At 49.8% G+C, this 16,297-nt stretch overlaps 1 protein-coding gene across 2 annotated transcripts in view; it reads right to left on the bottom strand.

Moving 5' to 3' along the window:
* CSTF2 (cleavage stimulation factor subunit 2) overlaps positions 1-16,297 on the bottom strand; it is a 557,664-nt gene that overhangs the window by 266,503 nt on the left and 274,864 nt on the right. For both annotated transcript variants that reach the window (XM_069613003.1, XM_069613004.1), the window contains exon 7: positions 8,534-8,654. In XM_069613003.1, the coding sequence (XP_069469104.1) occupies positions 8,534-8,654 (121 nt within the window). The remainder of the gene's footprint in view (positions 1-8,533; positions 8,655-16,297) is intronic.

The following is a 16,297-nucleotide window of genomic DNA, read 5'->3' as shown; positions in this document are numbered from 1 at the left end:
AGCCAAAAGCCTCGCCTTTTAATCAGACCTCTCCCATTCATTCCAGCCTAGCTGTCAGTCACCCAGGAGGGTGACCGTCTTTGCCGGACAGTCAGCCGGCCAATCACTTCAGAGTGCATTTGGGTCTCCGAGGAAACTAAGCACAGCGAGTTTCGGGCACCTCCCTCACTTCCCTTTCCCCTACCAGACACCCTGGGCCAGAGGCGGGCTTCACTCGTGAATCCCGCCAAAGGCAAAGCGAACAAAAGGAGCAAACCTGATTTGGCGCACAGAGTAAATCTCGAGAAGGACCTTTTCACAAAAAAATGGCAGGGTCATTTTCACAAAAATGGCATTGTTGGGTGCGTTACGGCAGCTGCGAGGCAGCCCCTGGTAAATGTACACCACAGTAGTTCAAAGTAAAACACTGCCACCAGCCAGGTGAGAGTTCAGTGAGGAAAGAGTAACAAAAATGTTACATGAGAAGCTAGACAAAGGGGATACTAAGTAACCCCTGCAGCACCCTATTATAAGAGTGTGTGCTGGGTCTAGAAAATTACAAAATGTAAGTAAAGTCAATTTCTCTTCACTGCTCTTGGAAACAGTTTCACCAAGAGAAGGTGTTTAAAACTTTGGAAAATCTAAGAGACTTCCCTGTGCCACTGCACTGACGGTGCCGAGTGACAATGCAAAGATGATGCCTCTGAGTCCCCTTAATGCTCCTCGCGCCATCATCTTCAATGCAGGAATTTCTGTACACAGGTATGCGAATGTCTCGGATTCGGAGGTTTACCGAGCGTCACTGACGTGGGTCCATGTCTTTTTTCTTTTTTTTCTTCTTTACTGTAGATCGATACCATCTTGTTAAGATGGACCAACATTGTGAAATATAAGATGGAAAGAATTATGCAAACAAACTTTCTTTCGTTTGAATAGTGAAATACAAGAAGAGGTAAACATGCATTCTCTCACCACTTAACTAACCGGTTTTCCTGTGGCGGGTGCATTGAAGTATGGGAAAATGTGTGATGCTGATTTCCAACTAACGGCACACTTAGTTTTGAGTCAATACCAGTTGAATAAGAAAGTGTGAAGTCAACACACAAACCTAAAATGATTAGGCGATGTGAGACTATAAGCAAACCCTCTAGGTCAGTGTACATAGAAAGGAACTTGATCGACATGAATTGATAAGTCGCACTAAAACTGCGTATTAAAGATTTATGGATCGATCTGCAGTCACCAAGAAGCAGACTACGGGCAGCCAAGTAACAGAGACACTGCCGTATTAACAAACAGAAATTGCACTCCTTACTGGGGCGGCCACTAACTTCAAACTGGAATGTCTCGGATTCCAATGATCGACATCTGCACTTCCAAGTATTAGGTAGGTTGACCCCCTTGGGTGAATAGGCTTTTATGGTGACCTTTGAGGCATGTTGATCCTCATCTCTGGTGCAATTGCATAATGGGGCACTAGACACATCCTTGTAAATGACATGGGCCTTTTTCCTAGATTTTAACTGGGTGATGCATTTTTGTAGCTAAGAAGAACAGAATTGTTAACATTGGCTGGACACTAGAGGGGATTGGACAGTTGTCCAAATTGATGGCTGAGAGATGGATAAATGGGGGGAAAGGGTCTGTGTGCCTTCGTGCAGAGGCTCTTCGCCATGGGGACAGTATATGTGGGACACACGGGCTATTAGAGTTGGGGCTTTTACAACTCATATAGAAATGTTTTAATGCTTTTTCATGACTGTTGGGACAGTTTTTCTGAAGTGCAACTAAGGGCTGGTAAAACCATTTAACTGAGGCAGTACAAGACACCACTTTTGGTAGGCTGTACCACCCGAATACATGGTAGCATAGACAGAGCAGCCAGGTTTATCTTGGGAGGGAGAGAGAGCTGTAGAATTAGTACAAATGAAATTGTAATACAAATGGTCCAAAGAAACACAATGTATGTAAAAATAAAGGATTTATTTAAATACAATAAGGTCCAGATAAAAATAGGGGGTAAATAAGCACTAGCACATTATATGAAATCACAATTATAAAACCACCACACTATACATGAAGGTACACAGAGAAAAGTATAAACCTTATTTGGACCCCCCTCACAAATAGTTCTAGGGAAGTCAAAACCTTTTCATACACATTCAGTATAGGTCTCAACTAGTCTTGGGGAGTAAAAACCAATGGTTACTTTCACAATTGCATTCAGTAATGCAAGGGCAGTAGACCCTACCAGTTATACAAGAACTCTCAGTACAAATCACTTAAGTCAACTGGACAATATACTTTTTGTGAATAGTGGAAAACCAATTCCAGGTGCAGTAAATACCTATAACTGCTTTTGTGATAACACACAGTTATACTAGGCGAGTAAAACCTAAGACTGTAAGGAACAAGTTACTTACCTGTAACTGTTGTTCTCCAGCATGGGTTTGGCATGGATTCACATGCTCATGAATATTCCCTGTCGCCAGGCTGGAAATCCTCGGTAAAGAAAAAATCTGTTTCAGTTTTCTTTCTGAACTGTCTTTCTACTAATAACCAATCACTGGTGTCTAGGTCATACTGCCCCCAGCCAATGACTGCCCTCTACCAAGCCCTTCCTCTGGCAGCCATCTTCAGATTTGGTAGCACGTAAAGTGGCAGTAGACCGAAGAGAAGAGCCGCAGAGGGGTAGGCGGGAGGGTTTGCATGTGAATGCATGCTAGACCCATGCTGGAGAACAACAGTTACAGGCAAGTAACTTGTTCCTTCTCCAGCATGGGGTCTGGCATGGCTTCACATGCTCCTTAATATAAGAATACGTAGCACTACACACATGCACAACCGCGGGAGGTGGCAAGGCTCAACATTAAGCATTACAACAACTGAACATTAAGCATCTCTTACCTCCGCACCAGTCTCACCTTCAAGCAGACAGGTTGCGCAGCACTGCTTGGCCGACTCTGGACTCCTCCCTGGAATCCCGGCCGATACAGTAAAATCTCGTGAAGGTGTGCGTCGACCTCCATGTAGCAGCCCTGCAGATGTTGAGCAGGGGCACACCAGACAGGAACGCTGTGGAAGCAGTGATCGCTCTGGTCGAATGGACTCGGACGGCCGGGCAACGGTCGGTTTGCCAACCGGTGACAGTGCATGATGCAGCCAGAGAGCCATCTGGAAATGGAGGCCTTCGAGAGGGACTTCCCTTGGTTCACAGGTACAAAGTTCACAAAAAGCTGTGACGTCTTCTGAAATCTCTCTGTGCGGTCCACGTAGAACTTCAGCGCTCCAGCCACATCCAGCGAGTGCAAAGTCCTCTCAACTGGCGACGAAGGCGACGGGAAGAAAACATTGGGCTCATTGAGATGGAAGTCAGACGGCACCTTGGGCATGAAGGAGGGGTGCGTCCTCAGCACCACCCTCGTCTCGTGGAATGTAAGGTATGGAGGTTTACAGGAGAGGGCCTGGATCTCTCCCACTCGTCGTCCGGAGGTAATGGCAACAAGAAACGCCGTCTTCCACGACAGGAACTTCAACGGTGCCAGATGCAGAGACTCAAATGGCGGCCCCATGAGCCTGGTCAACACAACGTTGAGCTCCCGCGCTGGAGCCGGAACCTTCACCGGTGGAAATGATCGGAACAGTCCTTTCATGAACTCCTTCACCAGGCGATGAGACCATAGGGATGACCGCCCCGGAGTTCTGGTGTAGCGGGAGATAGCCGCCAGATGGATCTTGATGGAGGCATGTGCCAGCCTCTCCTTGGCCAGCGATAGCAAGTACGGCAGCACTTTAGGGGCCGTAATCCGCAGAGGGTTCATCTTCTGCACACGGCACAAGACAGAGAACATCTTCCATTTGTGTCCATAGCATGAGAGTCTAGGACACCATGGCCTTTGCAAGCACCTCCTTGCAGTCCGCCGGAATATCGTATCCTCCGAACTCTAGCGCTGCAGGAGCCAGGCCTGCAGGTTCAGTGACCCGGGTCGTGGTGGAGGATGGCGCCTCCTTCTCTGGCTAGAAGATCCGCATCTGTCGGCATTTTAACTGGGGGGGGGGGGGGGGGGGGGGGCTGACATGTCCAGAAGGTCCGGGAACCAAATCTGCCTCGGCAACGCAGGTACGACGAGGATCATTTTGCACCGGGACCGTCTGAGCTGACTGATAATAAGCAGCAGCGATGGCAACGGTGGGAATGCATGCAGGAACAGGCCGTCCCAGGGGAATGAGAAGGCATCGCCCATGCTCCCCGGCTGGGGAAACCTGCTGGTGAACCTCCGGCACTTGGCGTTCGTTGCTGTCGCAAATAGGTCGATCTAGGGATTGCCCCATCGTCGGAATAGAGATCCACTTGATCCTGCCACAGCTCCCACTCGTGGCATGAGCGCAGCTCTCTGCTGAGTGAGTCAGCGATGGTGTTCTTGATTCCTGCCAGATGGAAGGGTACCAGAAACATCCCTTGGGTGACAGCCCAGTGCCACAGATCCTGCGTTTCCTTGCATAGGGCTGGGGATCTGGTGCCCCCCCGCTTCCGGAGGCAAAACATTGTGGTGGTGTTGTCGAGAGGACCCTAACCACCTTGCCCTTGAGGAACAGAAGGAACGACCTGAGGGCCCAGAACACAGCTCGGAGCTCCAGAACACTGATGTGTAGTGAGCTCTCCTCAGGGAGCCAAAGGCCTCTTGTGTGGAGATCTACAGTGTGCGCTCCCCATCCCTCCAGGGAGGCGTCCGTCATCACCGTTTCCAGATGTGCCAAAGTCTGGAAGCCATGCCTGCCGCCAGATGCGCACGGGTGCCCCACTACCGGATCACTTGGTGGAAAGTCTCGTTGAGCGAGATCCTGTCTTCGAAGCTGCCTGCCGTTTGCATCCAACGGGCGTCGAGGAACTCCTGCAGTGTCGCATCCGTAGTCTGCATAGGGGCACGAGGTAGATGCACGAGGACATCATGCCGAGTAGGGACTTGATGGACCTCACCCTGGCTAAGTCCATGGTCAACAGTCGTACCTTGCCCAGGATGGCCTTCGTCCCTTTCCTCCGACGGCGAGGCCAATCGCGCCACTGTCGAGACTGGCTCCCAGGAACAAGGCGACTTGCGACGGTACCAAGTGGGATTTCGCTAAATTGATCGAGAATCACAGATCCGTGAGCAGTTGGACGGTCTTCGTTGCGTGATCAACGGCGAGTTCTCTTGACTTTGTTCGGATGAGCCAATCATCCAGGTAGGGGTAGATGTGGATCCCCTGCAGGCGCAGCTACGCCGCCACTGGTGCTAGGCACTTGGTGAATACCCTGGGCGCCGACTACAATCCGAAGGGAAGGGCCTTGAACTGATAGTGTCGCCCTTGGACCACAAATAGCAGGAATTTCCGATGTCTTTTTAGAATGGGGATGTGGAAGTAGGCATCCTCAAGTCCAGCAACGATAGGAAGTCGCCTTCCTCCAGCTGTCCCAGCACGTGCTGGAGGGTGACCGTCCAGAACTTCTGGGACTTGATGTACTTGTTTAGGCGACGAAGGTCCAGGATGGGTCACCAACCGCCGGTCTTCTTACGGATGAGGAAGTATCGCGAGTACACTCCAGAGCCCCAGAGCCTCTCTGGGACGAGCTCGATGGCTCCCTTTCGAAGCATCGGCCGTACCTCCAGCATCAGTTGTGGGACTTGGTTTTCCTTCCTGGCCACGGGTGGAATACAGGGACACCTCTTGAAATTCCAGAGTGTGCCCGCGGGCCAGGGCATCCAGCACCCAATGGTCGGTGGAGATGGACTCCCACAGGCTGACGAATTTCGCCAGCCGGCCGGCCTCCCACCATGGTGCTCACGTGGGGGCCCGACGCTACGGACAGTTCAATTCTGTTTCGTCGTGGCCTTGCCGCCTTGGCCTCCCTGGCTACGACGGGATCCTCCCGTCTTGCCGCGTCCTCTGTAGGCCTCCTGCAACAAGGAGCGGGCCGCTTGGTGGTACGACAAGGAACCACCACAGAATCCTTTGGAGGCAGCTTGCTTGCCTCAGGAGTTCCAAAAGGATGGCGGTCGTCATTGAACACCACCCAAGGCCCGAGCCGTCTTGGTGTTCGCCTTGATGGCCTGTACTGACTCGTCCACTGTCTTGCCAAACAGGTTGTTCCCATCGAAGGGCATGTCCAGAACCTTGGTCTGCACGTCCTGGCGTAAGTCGGTGGCCTTGAGCCAACCGCACCAGCGGAGGCAAATGCCATTGCCCATCTGACGAAACCGGTGTCAGCGATGTCCGTGGCCACCGTAATGGCATGGTCCGACACCACATCGCCTTCCTGAAGGAGTTCCAAGGCCTCAGTCCTCTTGTCGTCTGGAAGTCCAGCAAGGGAGCGATCTTGAACCAAAGCTCCCTGTCGTAGCGTGCCACGATCGCGAGGGCGTTGGCTGCGTTAATCGTCGTCGCAGACGAGATGACCAGTCGTCCCATGACATCCAGCTTCTTCCCCTCGCCGTCCAGCGGGGATGTTGAAGTTGAAGCCGTCGCCCCCGCCGCTTTCTTCTTGGCCGCCGCTGAGACCACTGAATCCGGGGACGGCTGTACCGTGAGGCACAAAGGAGCGGAGTCTGGGGCCCGGTACTTCTTCTCGTACTGGTCTCTTCGCTGGAGCCGTGGACTGGTTCTTCAGGAGCGCCAGCCCGTCATCCCAGATGTCATCCAGTAACGGGACTGAAAGGACAGTCTTCCACTTGGCCTCCCGCCGTTGGTAGAGGAAACCTTCCTTCTTCTGTTCTTCGGGCAGAGCTGGAAGAGCTCAGATGCCCTGGCGATCATGGCGTGGAAGAAGCCAATCTCGTCGGGGGGGCATGGGGGAGGCCAGAGGAGGTGAAGGGAGGTCCATTCCATCGTCACCACCACCGTCATCGTCCGTCCCAGTCGTCGTCGCCGTCTCCGTTCCAGTCTCATCCCTCAGGGGAGGAGATGGGGGTGAACCTGAAAGGGGGGAGGAGGATGGACTTGTCTCCGCTTGTTGGGCGGTCTCCCCGACGGACCAGGCCCCGCTGGGACATCGGTGGATGGGGGGGGGGGTAAGGGCATCCTTGTCCTCATCTCCGTGCACAGGTTCTATATAGCTATCAAGATAGCTCCTGAATTGTGCTGTGGTACGGGCACTAGCTGCAACGGAACTGACGGTTGGGGTGTGGGATCCTCCGCGGCCCCATCTTCCTAATTGGCTCCCCCGTTGCTCTCCTCGTCGGGATCCTTCCCGTGGGCTCTGGATTCCTTGAACTTCCTGTCCAGGATCTTTTGGACGTTCGCCAACTCATCCTCAGAGGTGGTATCCGTGTCCGTTATGACTACCGTGCCCCCCCCCTCTTTCTCCTGCTGGGGTTTCACAGGGGTCTTCTCGATAGGCAGAAAAGAAGATTCCCTCTGGGGTGGCAGGGAAACTCTAGCCCCTGAAGTCTTCTCCATTGGGGAAGTCTCTGTAGGTTTTGCCAGGGCCGCCACGACTCCCTCAATCGAGGCCTTAGCCGGGTGAATCAGGGCCTTCGAATAGGACTATCCTTCATTGTCCGTTCGGACATGTTCATACAAAACGTACAGTCCTTCTCCACGTGCGATTTGTCGTTGTGAAGGCAGTAGAGGCTACGAGAGTGCTAATCCTCAAAGACGTTCTAAAGTCCGCATCCAGGGCAGTTCCTAAACAGCTTGGATCCAACAGGCGTCATGCTTCCTTTGTCCTGGGCCATGTCCACGCGGGGTAGGCCTCAAAGATCTTCTGGAATCCTCTGAGAAGGTGGAAAACATGACGAAAAGATACCCTTGAGGGGTGTAGAAAATTCCAAAAACGGGTCCCTGTTGATCGGAAGTAGAGTCGGTGGAGGTTGAGGCTCAATTGACTAAAAATTAAGAGTAAACCCTTCGAAAAAACGCAAAACACAGTAAAAGCTCGAGAGCTACAGCACGAGGACTCCAAACACTTGAACGTGCGATAAAAATCTGAAGATGTCTGCCAGAGGAGGGGCTTAGGTAGAGGGCAGTCAATGGCTGGGGGATGTATGGCCCAAGAGACCAGTGATTGGTTACTAGTAGAAAGACAGTTCAGAAACTAAACTGAAACTGATTTTTTCTTTACCGATGATTCCCAGCCTGACAACTGGGAATATTCATGAGCATGTGAATCCATGCCAGACCCCATGCAGGAGAAATTTTATTTCTATCGCGCTCGTACACAAGTGTTTCAGAGCACGACAAGGCAAGGCGAGGGGAGGGGAACAGTGTAGAACAAAACAGCGATCTTACTAGGCCAAGTGACATTGAGAACGTGTAAATGCAAGGGGAGGGGAAAAGTCCATGGAAGGGGGGAGAAGTGGAAAGTGCGAAGCAGAGGAGACACAGATAAATAATAAATGAACAATAAAGGCAACCGTGGTAGTGCAGCTACATGTGATGTCTAGGCACAAAGCCATGCACAACAGTGAGGCTGATCCTATATACAAGCATCCTTATTCATCTCAGCATCACCCTTACCCTCATACTAAAAACATTGATGCATAGCCACTGTGGATTGAAGCCAATACATTCAACTGACCTCCAGGAGCCCCAGGCAACGGTCCTGATAACGATGACGGCATAGATCCTGGTCCTTGCAGTCCACCCTGCATCTGTGGGGTCTGCATCACTGGTGGAGCCCCATTCACGTGCATTCCACCCTAAACGATTGGAAGAAAAAATAAACTATTCAATTAATCAAAACCAAGTAAGAATGTGGCGTTTTGTGTATCAAAAGTTACTTTTGCATTAATGGAGTGTTGCATCACAACTAAAAAAACAAAAACATTTCCAATGGTTCCCAGAGAGACAAGAAGAACAAGTTACTTCTTACCTTGTAACGTTCTTTCGACGGGATGTTCCTCCGACGTATTCCTCATCTTAGATATATCCTTCCAGCTCTGCTGGCCTCGGAAGATTTTTTCTCTAGAGGGCGCTGCGCGTCGACGTCCCTCGAGTCGATGTCCCTCGACAGCCGCCGTATCGACGCTCGACGTCATCCTGCCTATAAAGGCCGCGCGCAGCGTCCGTTGCTCAGTTCCGTTTTGTAGCCCACAGTATTACTGTCTGGACTAGACTAATCACCCTGAAGGAGCGTAAGCTGCAACAACAAGGGAAGTAGAACTGCGGGGATGGATGGGAGGGTCGATGAGAAATACGTCGGAGGAACATCCCGTCGAAAGAACGTTACAAGGTAAGAAGTAACTTGTTCTTCGAAGGGATTGTGTCCTCCGACGTATTCCTCATCTTAGATAGGCTCCCATAGCAGTATTCTATATTCGGAGGAGGGAGTACTGACTTCACGCTGTCTTCCATTGATGAATAGAATGCAGTACAGCCCTTCCAAACCTAGTCTCTTGACTGGAGGAGGAATCCAGATTGTAAAAACGTGTAAAGGTATGGACAGACGACCATGTAGCGGCCGCACATATGTCTTTAACCGGCACGCCTCTTTTGAGGGCCGATGAAGCTGCAATACCTCTGGTCGAATGAGCCCTAAGGTTTTGAGGGGGCTCTTTCCCTGCCAGTTTATAACATTCCAGAATGGCTAGAATGATCCATCTGGAAATGGTCTGCTTAGTTATTGGTAACCCCAGCTTGTGACCTGCGCAACCTACAAACAGCTGGTCTGCCTGTCTTATCCTGGCTAGTCTACTAATGTAAAAACTTAAAACCCTCCTGGGTCTAGTCTGTGTAACCTCTCTTCCTCTTTCCCCGGGTGAGGAGGAGGATAGAAAGATGGTAGGGTAATCTTCTGAGTGATATGGAATTCAGAAACCACCTTTGGGAGGAAATTAGGCTTCACTTGCAGGACAACTTTGTCTTTGTGAAAGATTGTATGAGGGGGTTTACAAGAAAGAGCTTGTAATTCGCTCACCCTTCTAGCAGATGTAAGTGCTATTAATAAAACAGTTTTAAGGGTAAGGAATCTTAACGAACAAGAATGGAGAGGTTCGAAAGGTGTACCCATCAGGAAAGTTAGTACTAAGTTTAAATTCCATAGGGGAACTTGGAATGGTCTTGGGGGATAAACATTGGTTAACCCCTTTAGAAACTGTATTACCAAGGGTAATTTGAAATAGGATGGTTCTTCCGCAGTACGCTTAAAGATAGATAGCGCTGCGAGATAGCCCTTAATGGTGCCAACTTGAAGGCCTGAATTTGCCAAATATAGTAGGAAGGACAAAACCATTGGTGTACCACATGAAAATGGGTCGATATTCTGTTCTCTACACCAGCTGCAAAATCTGTTCCAACGGCAGCGGTATAAAGACTTTGTTGCTGGCCTCCTTGCCGAAAGCAATACCTTCATATCATCATCAGGGAGGTCCCAATCCTTGTACCTCAGCCGTTCAGAAGCCAAGCGTGAAGGTTGAGGGTTTTGATGTCTGGATGGAGAACCTGACCTCCCTTCTGTGAGAGTAGGTTCTCTCTGAGAGGAAGTCGAATTGGAGGGCAGATGGACAAGTCTAGAAGGTCTGGGTACCACGTTCTCCTGGCCCAATCCGGGGCAATTAGGATCATGGTTCGCCGGAATCTTCTCAACCTCCTGATCATTTGAGGAATGACAGGGACCGGTGGGAACGCGTACAGAAGCGGAAACTCCCAGTCCACTATGAACGCGTCTCCCAGAGCTCCTCTCGGAGGAAATTCCCTTGAGCAGAACAGGTCGCATTTCCTGTTTAGGCTGGTGGCGAACAGATCTACCTGAGGGGTTCCCCAAAGGGCGAAGATCTCTTGAAGGACTTCCTGAGCTAGCTCCCACTCGTGGGAGACTGTGTTCTGCCTGCTCAGAGCGTCCGCTGTCAAGTTCTTCTCTCCGGCTAGGTGGACTGCCGATAGAGAGATTCCTTCTTGGATTGCCCAAAACCAGAGCTGCATCGCCTCTCTGCACAGGGGTAGTGATCCTACGCCTCCTCTTTTGTTGAGGTAATGCATGGCCACCGTGTTGTCCGTCATTATCAGGACGTTCTTCCCTTGTACATCTGGCAGGAAAGCCTTCAACGCAAGTCTGATGGCTCTCAGCTCTAACATGTTGATGTGTAGTCTGGACTCCGATGGAGACCAACGACCGCTGATGGTCAAGTCGTTGGCGTGGGCTCCCCACCCCGTGAGTGAGGCATCCGTGACTACTGTTATCTCCGGCCAGGGTTGCCAAAACTGTTCTCCTTTCAGAATGTTCTCCTGACAGGCCCACCACTGAAGGTCTCGAGCCACCCTGCCGGGAACCTGAAGAAGATCTGTCATTCTCCCTGAGAATTGTGACGACTGAGTCCTCAGTGCCCACTGGAGGGATCTCATTCTCAGGCGAGCCTCTGGCACAAGGAAAATGCAGGATGCCATGAGGCCTAGCAACCTCAAAAAGTCGAAGGCTGGGAGACGTTGGGCATGCTGGAACTTGGTAACCATCTGTAGAATATCTTGAGCCCTCACCTCTGGTGGCGAGGCTTTTCCCAGGGAAGTATCCAGGATCGCTCCTATGAACTGGAGTCTCTGCGATGGTATAATTTTGACTTCTTTAAATTGAGGGAGAAGCCCAGTCTGTGAAGGAAATGGTACACGTGATTTAGCTGGATCTGAGCTTGCTCCGGAGAAACAGCCCTGATCAGCCAATCGTCCAGGTAGGAGTAGACGTGAATCCCTTCCCTCCTTAGACTTGCAGCCACTACCGACATTAACTTGAAGACCCTCGGGCGGAGGTCAGCCCAAATCGCAGTACTCGAAATTGATAGTGAGAGTTGCCAATTGCGAACCTCAGGTATTTCCTGTGTTTGAGATGGATAGGCACATTGAAATAAGCGTCCTGAAGGTCCAGAGATACCAACCAGTCCTGAAACTGAAGGGCCTGGAGGATCTGAGAAAGAGTGACCATCTTGAATTGGTCTTTTCTGAGGAATTTGTTCAATTCTCGCAGGTCCAAGATGGGTCTCAGTCCTCCGTCTTTCTTCGGAATGAGAAAGTAAGGGGAGTACCAGCCCTTGTCCCTCTCCGCTACAGGTACCGGTTCTATGGCACCTTTCTCTAGCAGGTCCAAAATTTCCTGCAAGAGGAGCGGATCTGGAGCTTTCTGAGAGCTGATCCCTGGTGGATGACTGAGGTATACGTAGGAAAGGCAGGCAGTAACCTTGGGCGACTGTTTCCAATGCCCAAGCATCTGACGTGATAGCCTGCCATACCGTCAGATGTTGAGTCAACCTGCCTCCTACAGCCTGTGAGGGGAGTCCTCAGAGTGGTTTTGGGGCGGCTGATGCAGATGCCGATGGTAAAGAGGCACCTGCTGTTGCTGCGGCTTTAGAATATCTACCCCGTCCACCTCGGGTAGTTCTTCTTTGACCCCTTTGAGCCGGTCGTCCTCTACCTCTTCCGAATGCGGAGTAGAAGCGAAAGGACTTGCCCCTCGCAGAGGTTCCTGTGGGACGAAAAGGAGTCTGACGGATTGCAGCTCCTAGGGATTTTGCTGCAGCTTTTGAAGTTTGCAGTTTCTCTAAACTGTCATCCGCCTTTTTCCCGAACAAAGAAGAGCCATCAAATGGCATGTTCAAGAGCCTGGCTTGCACATCTGGGGCAAAACCCGACTTTCTCAACCAAGCGAATCTCCTGGTTGATGTACTTGCCGCCATTGCTCTGCTGATACTGTCAGCCGAATCAATGCCCGTCTGGAGGGATTCGCACATAGCGTCTTTACCGTCCTGTATAATATTCAGGAACGCATCCCTTTCTTCTCCCTCCGGGATGCAGTCAGCCGCTGTAGAAGCACACTCCCAAAGTGTATGGCTGAACCTAGCAAGGGTGCAAGTAGCATTAACAGACTTTAACGCCATGCTATATGCTGAAAATACTTTCTTTGCCATAGCATCATATTTTTTATCGTCCCTGTCCTGTGGGACTGTAGGATAAGCCGTCTTGACATCGGTAGAGGATGCTGCTTGTACCACCAGACTTTCTGGGGATGGATGTTTAGACAAAAACTCTGGGTCTGTGGAAGATACCCTGTACTTTGCAGACAGTTTTTTATTTACTGCTGGTATTACATCTGGGGTTTCCCAGTTTGTCATGATCTTTCTCTGAAGAGCTTTATGAAAGGGCACCACAGGATCCTCTTGTGGGCCTTTGTCAAGAATATCCGTGAGGTCATCTTGCTGGAAAGATTGTGAAGGTGCAGACCACCCCATGAACTCTGTAATCCTGGCCATTAAGGCTCTGTAGGGGGTTTCAGCATGCTCCCCCGGGTCTGGCTTAGCAAAATCCACCTCAGGGGAAGTGTCTAACCCACTTGCCTCATGTAAAGAATCATGAAGATCCTTTAATCTGCGCTCTTCAGAGGAAAATTCCTCTCTAACTGGGGTTACAGGTCCCTTTAACTCAAATGTGTCTTGTTCAGACAAATCACCCTCTTCTAAAATTGAGGATATAGTTCTCAATTGTTCTGAACTCATAAAGGGAGTAAATCCCATGTCCAAGGCAGAGGGTGCCGAACTTGTCATTATTGGCCTCAAAAACGTCGATGTCGTCGACGTCGAAGGCTTCGAGCGTGGCGTCGAAAACAGAGGTGGAGGCCTCGAGGACCGCGACAGAATTGGAATTCTACTCGACAATATCGACGCCGTCGACGGAACCTTCGAGGAAGGTTTGGAGGTCATAGTCCTGCTCGAGGGTTCGAAACGCGCTCGAGAGGTTTCTTTCGCCGGGTACTGCGACTCGCGGCGTTTTTGACCTTCGGGTCTTTCGACCAGAGCATCGCTCTCGTCAGTCTTCGAGGGGGTCGAGGCCGCTTTCTCGAAGACGCTCATCATATTCTTTCGGAATTCCTCCCATTCAGCCCGGGAACTATGTTACGTGGGGCAAGGGATTCTTTTTGGCGAAACAGAGGAAGAGTAAGAGGGAGAAGGGGATCTTAGACGCCTCCTCTTCGAGTGCTTCGATCTCGAGGAGTGATGAGACCCACTCCGAAACCTGGAGCGCGAATGGTGACGAGGAGACAAATATCTCGACTTCGTCGACGAAGAAGAAGCTTTAAAAGTCTTACCTTTCTCCAGCTTCCCCCTACGCTCCTTCAGGGCCTTAGCTGTCATGGACATACAGTCCTCGCATTCCAAACAATGGTGTTCGGCTCCCAAGCACCACAGACAATTTCTGTGAGGATCGGTCAACGACATCTTTTTCCCACAATCTCGACATTTTTTGAAGCCGGATCGAGGAGTTGTCGGTTCCGACGAGGAAGCCATCGAGTATGGATCGAATAACTCGAGGTAAATAGGATTAATCTGACTAAGAACTGAGCAACGGTATTCCGAGGCACCGAGTAAGCGCGGAAAAACGGAACTGAGCAACGGAGGCTGCGCGCGGCCTTTATAGGCAGGATGACGTCGAGCGTCGATAAGGCGGCGGCTGTCGAGGGACATCGACTCGAGGGACATCGACTCGGGGGACGTCGACGCGCAGCGCCCTCTAGAGAAAAAATTTTCCGAGGCCAGCAGAGCTGGAAGGATATATCTAAGATGAGGAATACGTCGGAGGACACAATCCCTTCGAAATAATGTTTAAAAAAACCTATGAATCATCTACACAGTATCGTTGATGGACTAGAACACCAACGGAAGAAGGCACCAAATGGCAGAACAAAGCTTGCCCATAGTACATATTCAGCAGTCAAATGCAAAGGAAAGGATGGTGGTGAAGACAATAGACTGGTGTTAGGGAGAAAGTTCAGTTTCTGTGCCGAATCCCCTCAATCCAAGAGACCCCGAGCATGTTTTCCTGGACTGGGATTTTTAAAAAAGTGTATTCTACTGAGGGTAGCTTTTTACCACTCACTCATTCTGTTGCTATGACTGGGAATCCTATTTTACTACTTTTGCGTTTCCTTTTTACCTTAATGCAGTGTTAGGGAGAATTCGCAGAAATGTGCTAATTCCCTTCTACCTTGGAGACCCCCAGCTCTTTTGCTGGATTTTAGAACTTTCAATTTCTAACCTAGAGAGCGTGAGATCTTTTTCCCCACTCTCTCATGTATTTTTCTGTGATTTGAACTTGACAAACTCGATAGGCAACATCTTTTTAAATTGTGACACACAGCACCTTCAGTGCAGTGGCACATGAAGTCTTTTAGATTTCCCCATGGTTTAAATACCTTCTCTTGGATAAACTACTGTTTCCAAGAGCAGTAAAGTGAAATTGACTTTAATTATCTTTTGTAACTTTGTAGACCCAGCACACACTATCTTACATAGAGTGCTGGAGGGGTTACGTAGTATAACCTTGTCTACTTTCTCGTGTAACATTTTATATTACCCTTTCTACTTTTAATGGCTCGTGGCAGTGGTTTACTTTTTACTACTGTTAGGCAAACTTTGAATGCAGTACCGTCTGGGAACACTACAAACAACTACAGGTATAGACAACGCAACCTTTGGTATAAGCTTGTACTACACAGTTTTTGACCAGACCGGCCAAGCTTATCTCAAGAGGGGAAATGTGAGCTGTAGTGTAGTTACAAAGATTCACAGTTACAGGTATTCAAATAAACGCTTACACTCAAGGTTTATTCATCAGTCAGTTATAAAGCCTTCTTCAGAGCAATAGAATAGTAACACAAATATACTTCAATACTGTACACTGAGTTTCTGAATAAGACAACCCCCATTTGGGATGTCCCACAGACAAAACCTACACCCACAGGTGACTTCAATAACAACGGTGCTGGGGACATTAATATCTTACTGTTGGCATTCAGAATACTCTTAAAAGTTTGTAAAAGGCAAAGGTTATTAGAACACAAGAGACCAAAAATATTCTTAAGCAGTGCAGATACTTTGAGTTCACTAGAAGAGTCATTCAATTCAATAGGCTAAGCCAAAGTCAATGGGCAAAAGTCTTGGATAGGATAAAGCACTTCTGGTGAGTCAATGGAAAAGTCTGTGCACAAGTTCTTAGGAGTCTTTGATGAAAAGAAGAATCCAATCTAGGGCCACATGCTGATTAGACTTGCGAGTTGTGGAAGGTACAAGCACTTCTACAGTAAGAGTTAAGTTCTCTTAGATGTGTTTTACAGTACCTTGGTAAAGAAGAAAAGATGCAGCTGAGGACTCCTGTTCCTGTGTAGCTCTGCAGATCTCACCGTTCCTGGGCCTCAGTCGTGGGAACAAGAGGGAGGATGTTGGGGGACTCCTGCATTGCACTGGGACTACCAAAACCTGCAACCAGAAAACTTCACTTTCAGTGGCTGTTTCGCGTTTCAACTACCGCAAATAGCAACTTTGCGGTTCCTGGCTGTCAAGGTGGACTGTCCTTGCTTCTGGGGTCC

Source organism: Ambystoma mexicanum, chromosome 5p (genome assembly GCF_040938575.1).
Source record: "Ambystoma mexicanum isolate Mex_15411 chromosome 5p, UKY_AmexF1_1, whole genome shotgun sequence".
Classification (NCBI taxonomy): Eukaryota; Metazoa; Chordata; class Amphibia; order Caudata; family Ambystomatidae; genus Ambystoma; species Ambystoma mexicanum.
This window is presented reverse-complemented; position numbering and strand designations above follow the sequence as displayed.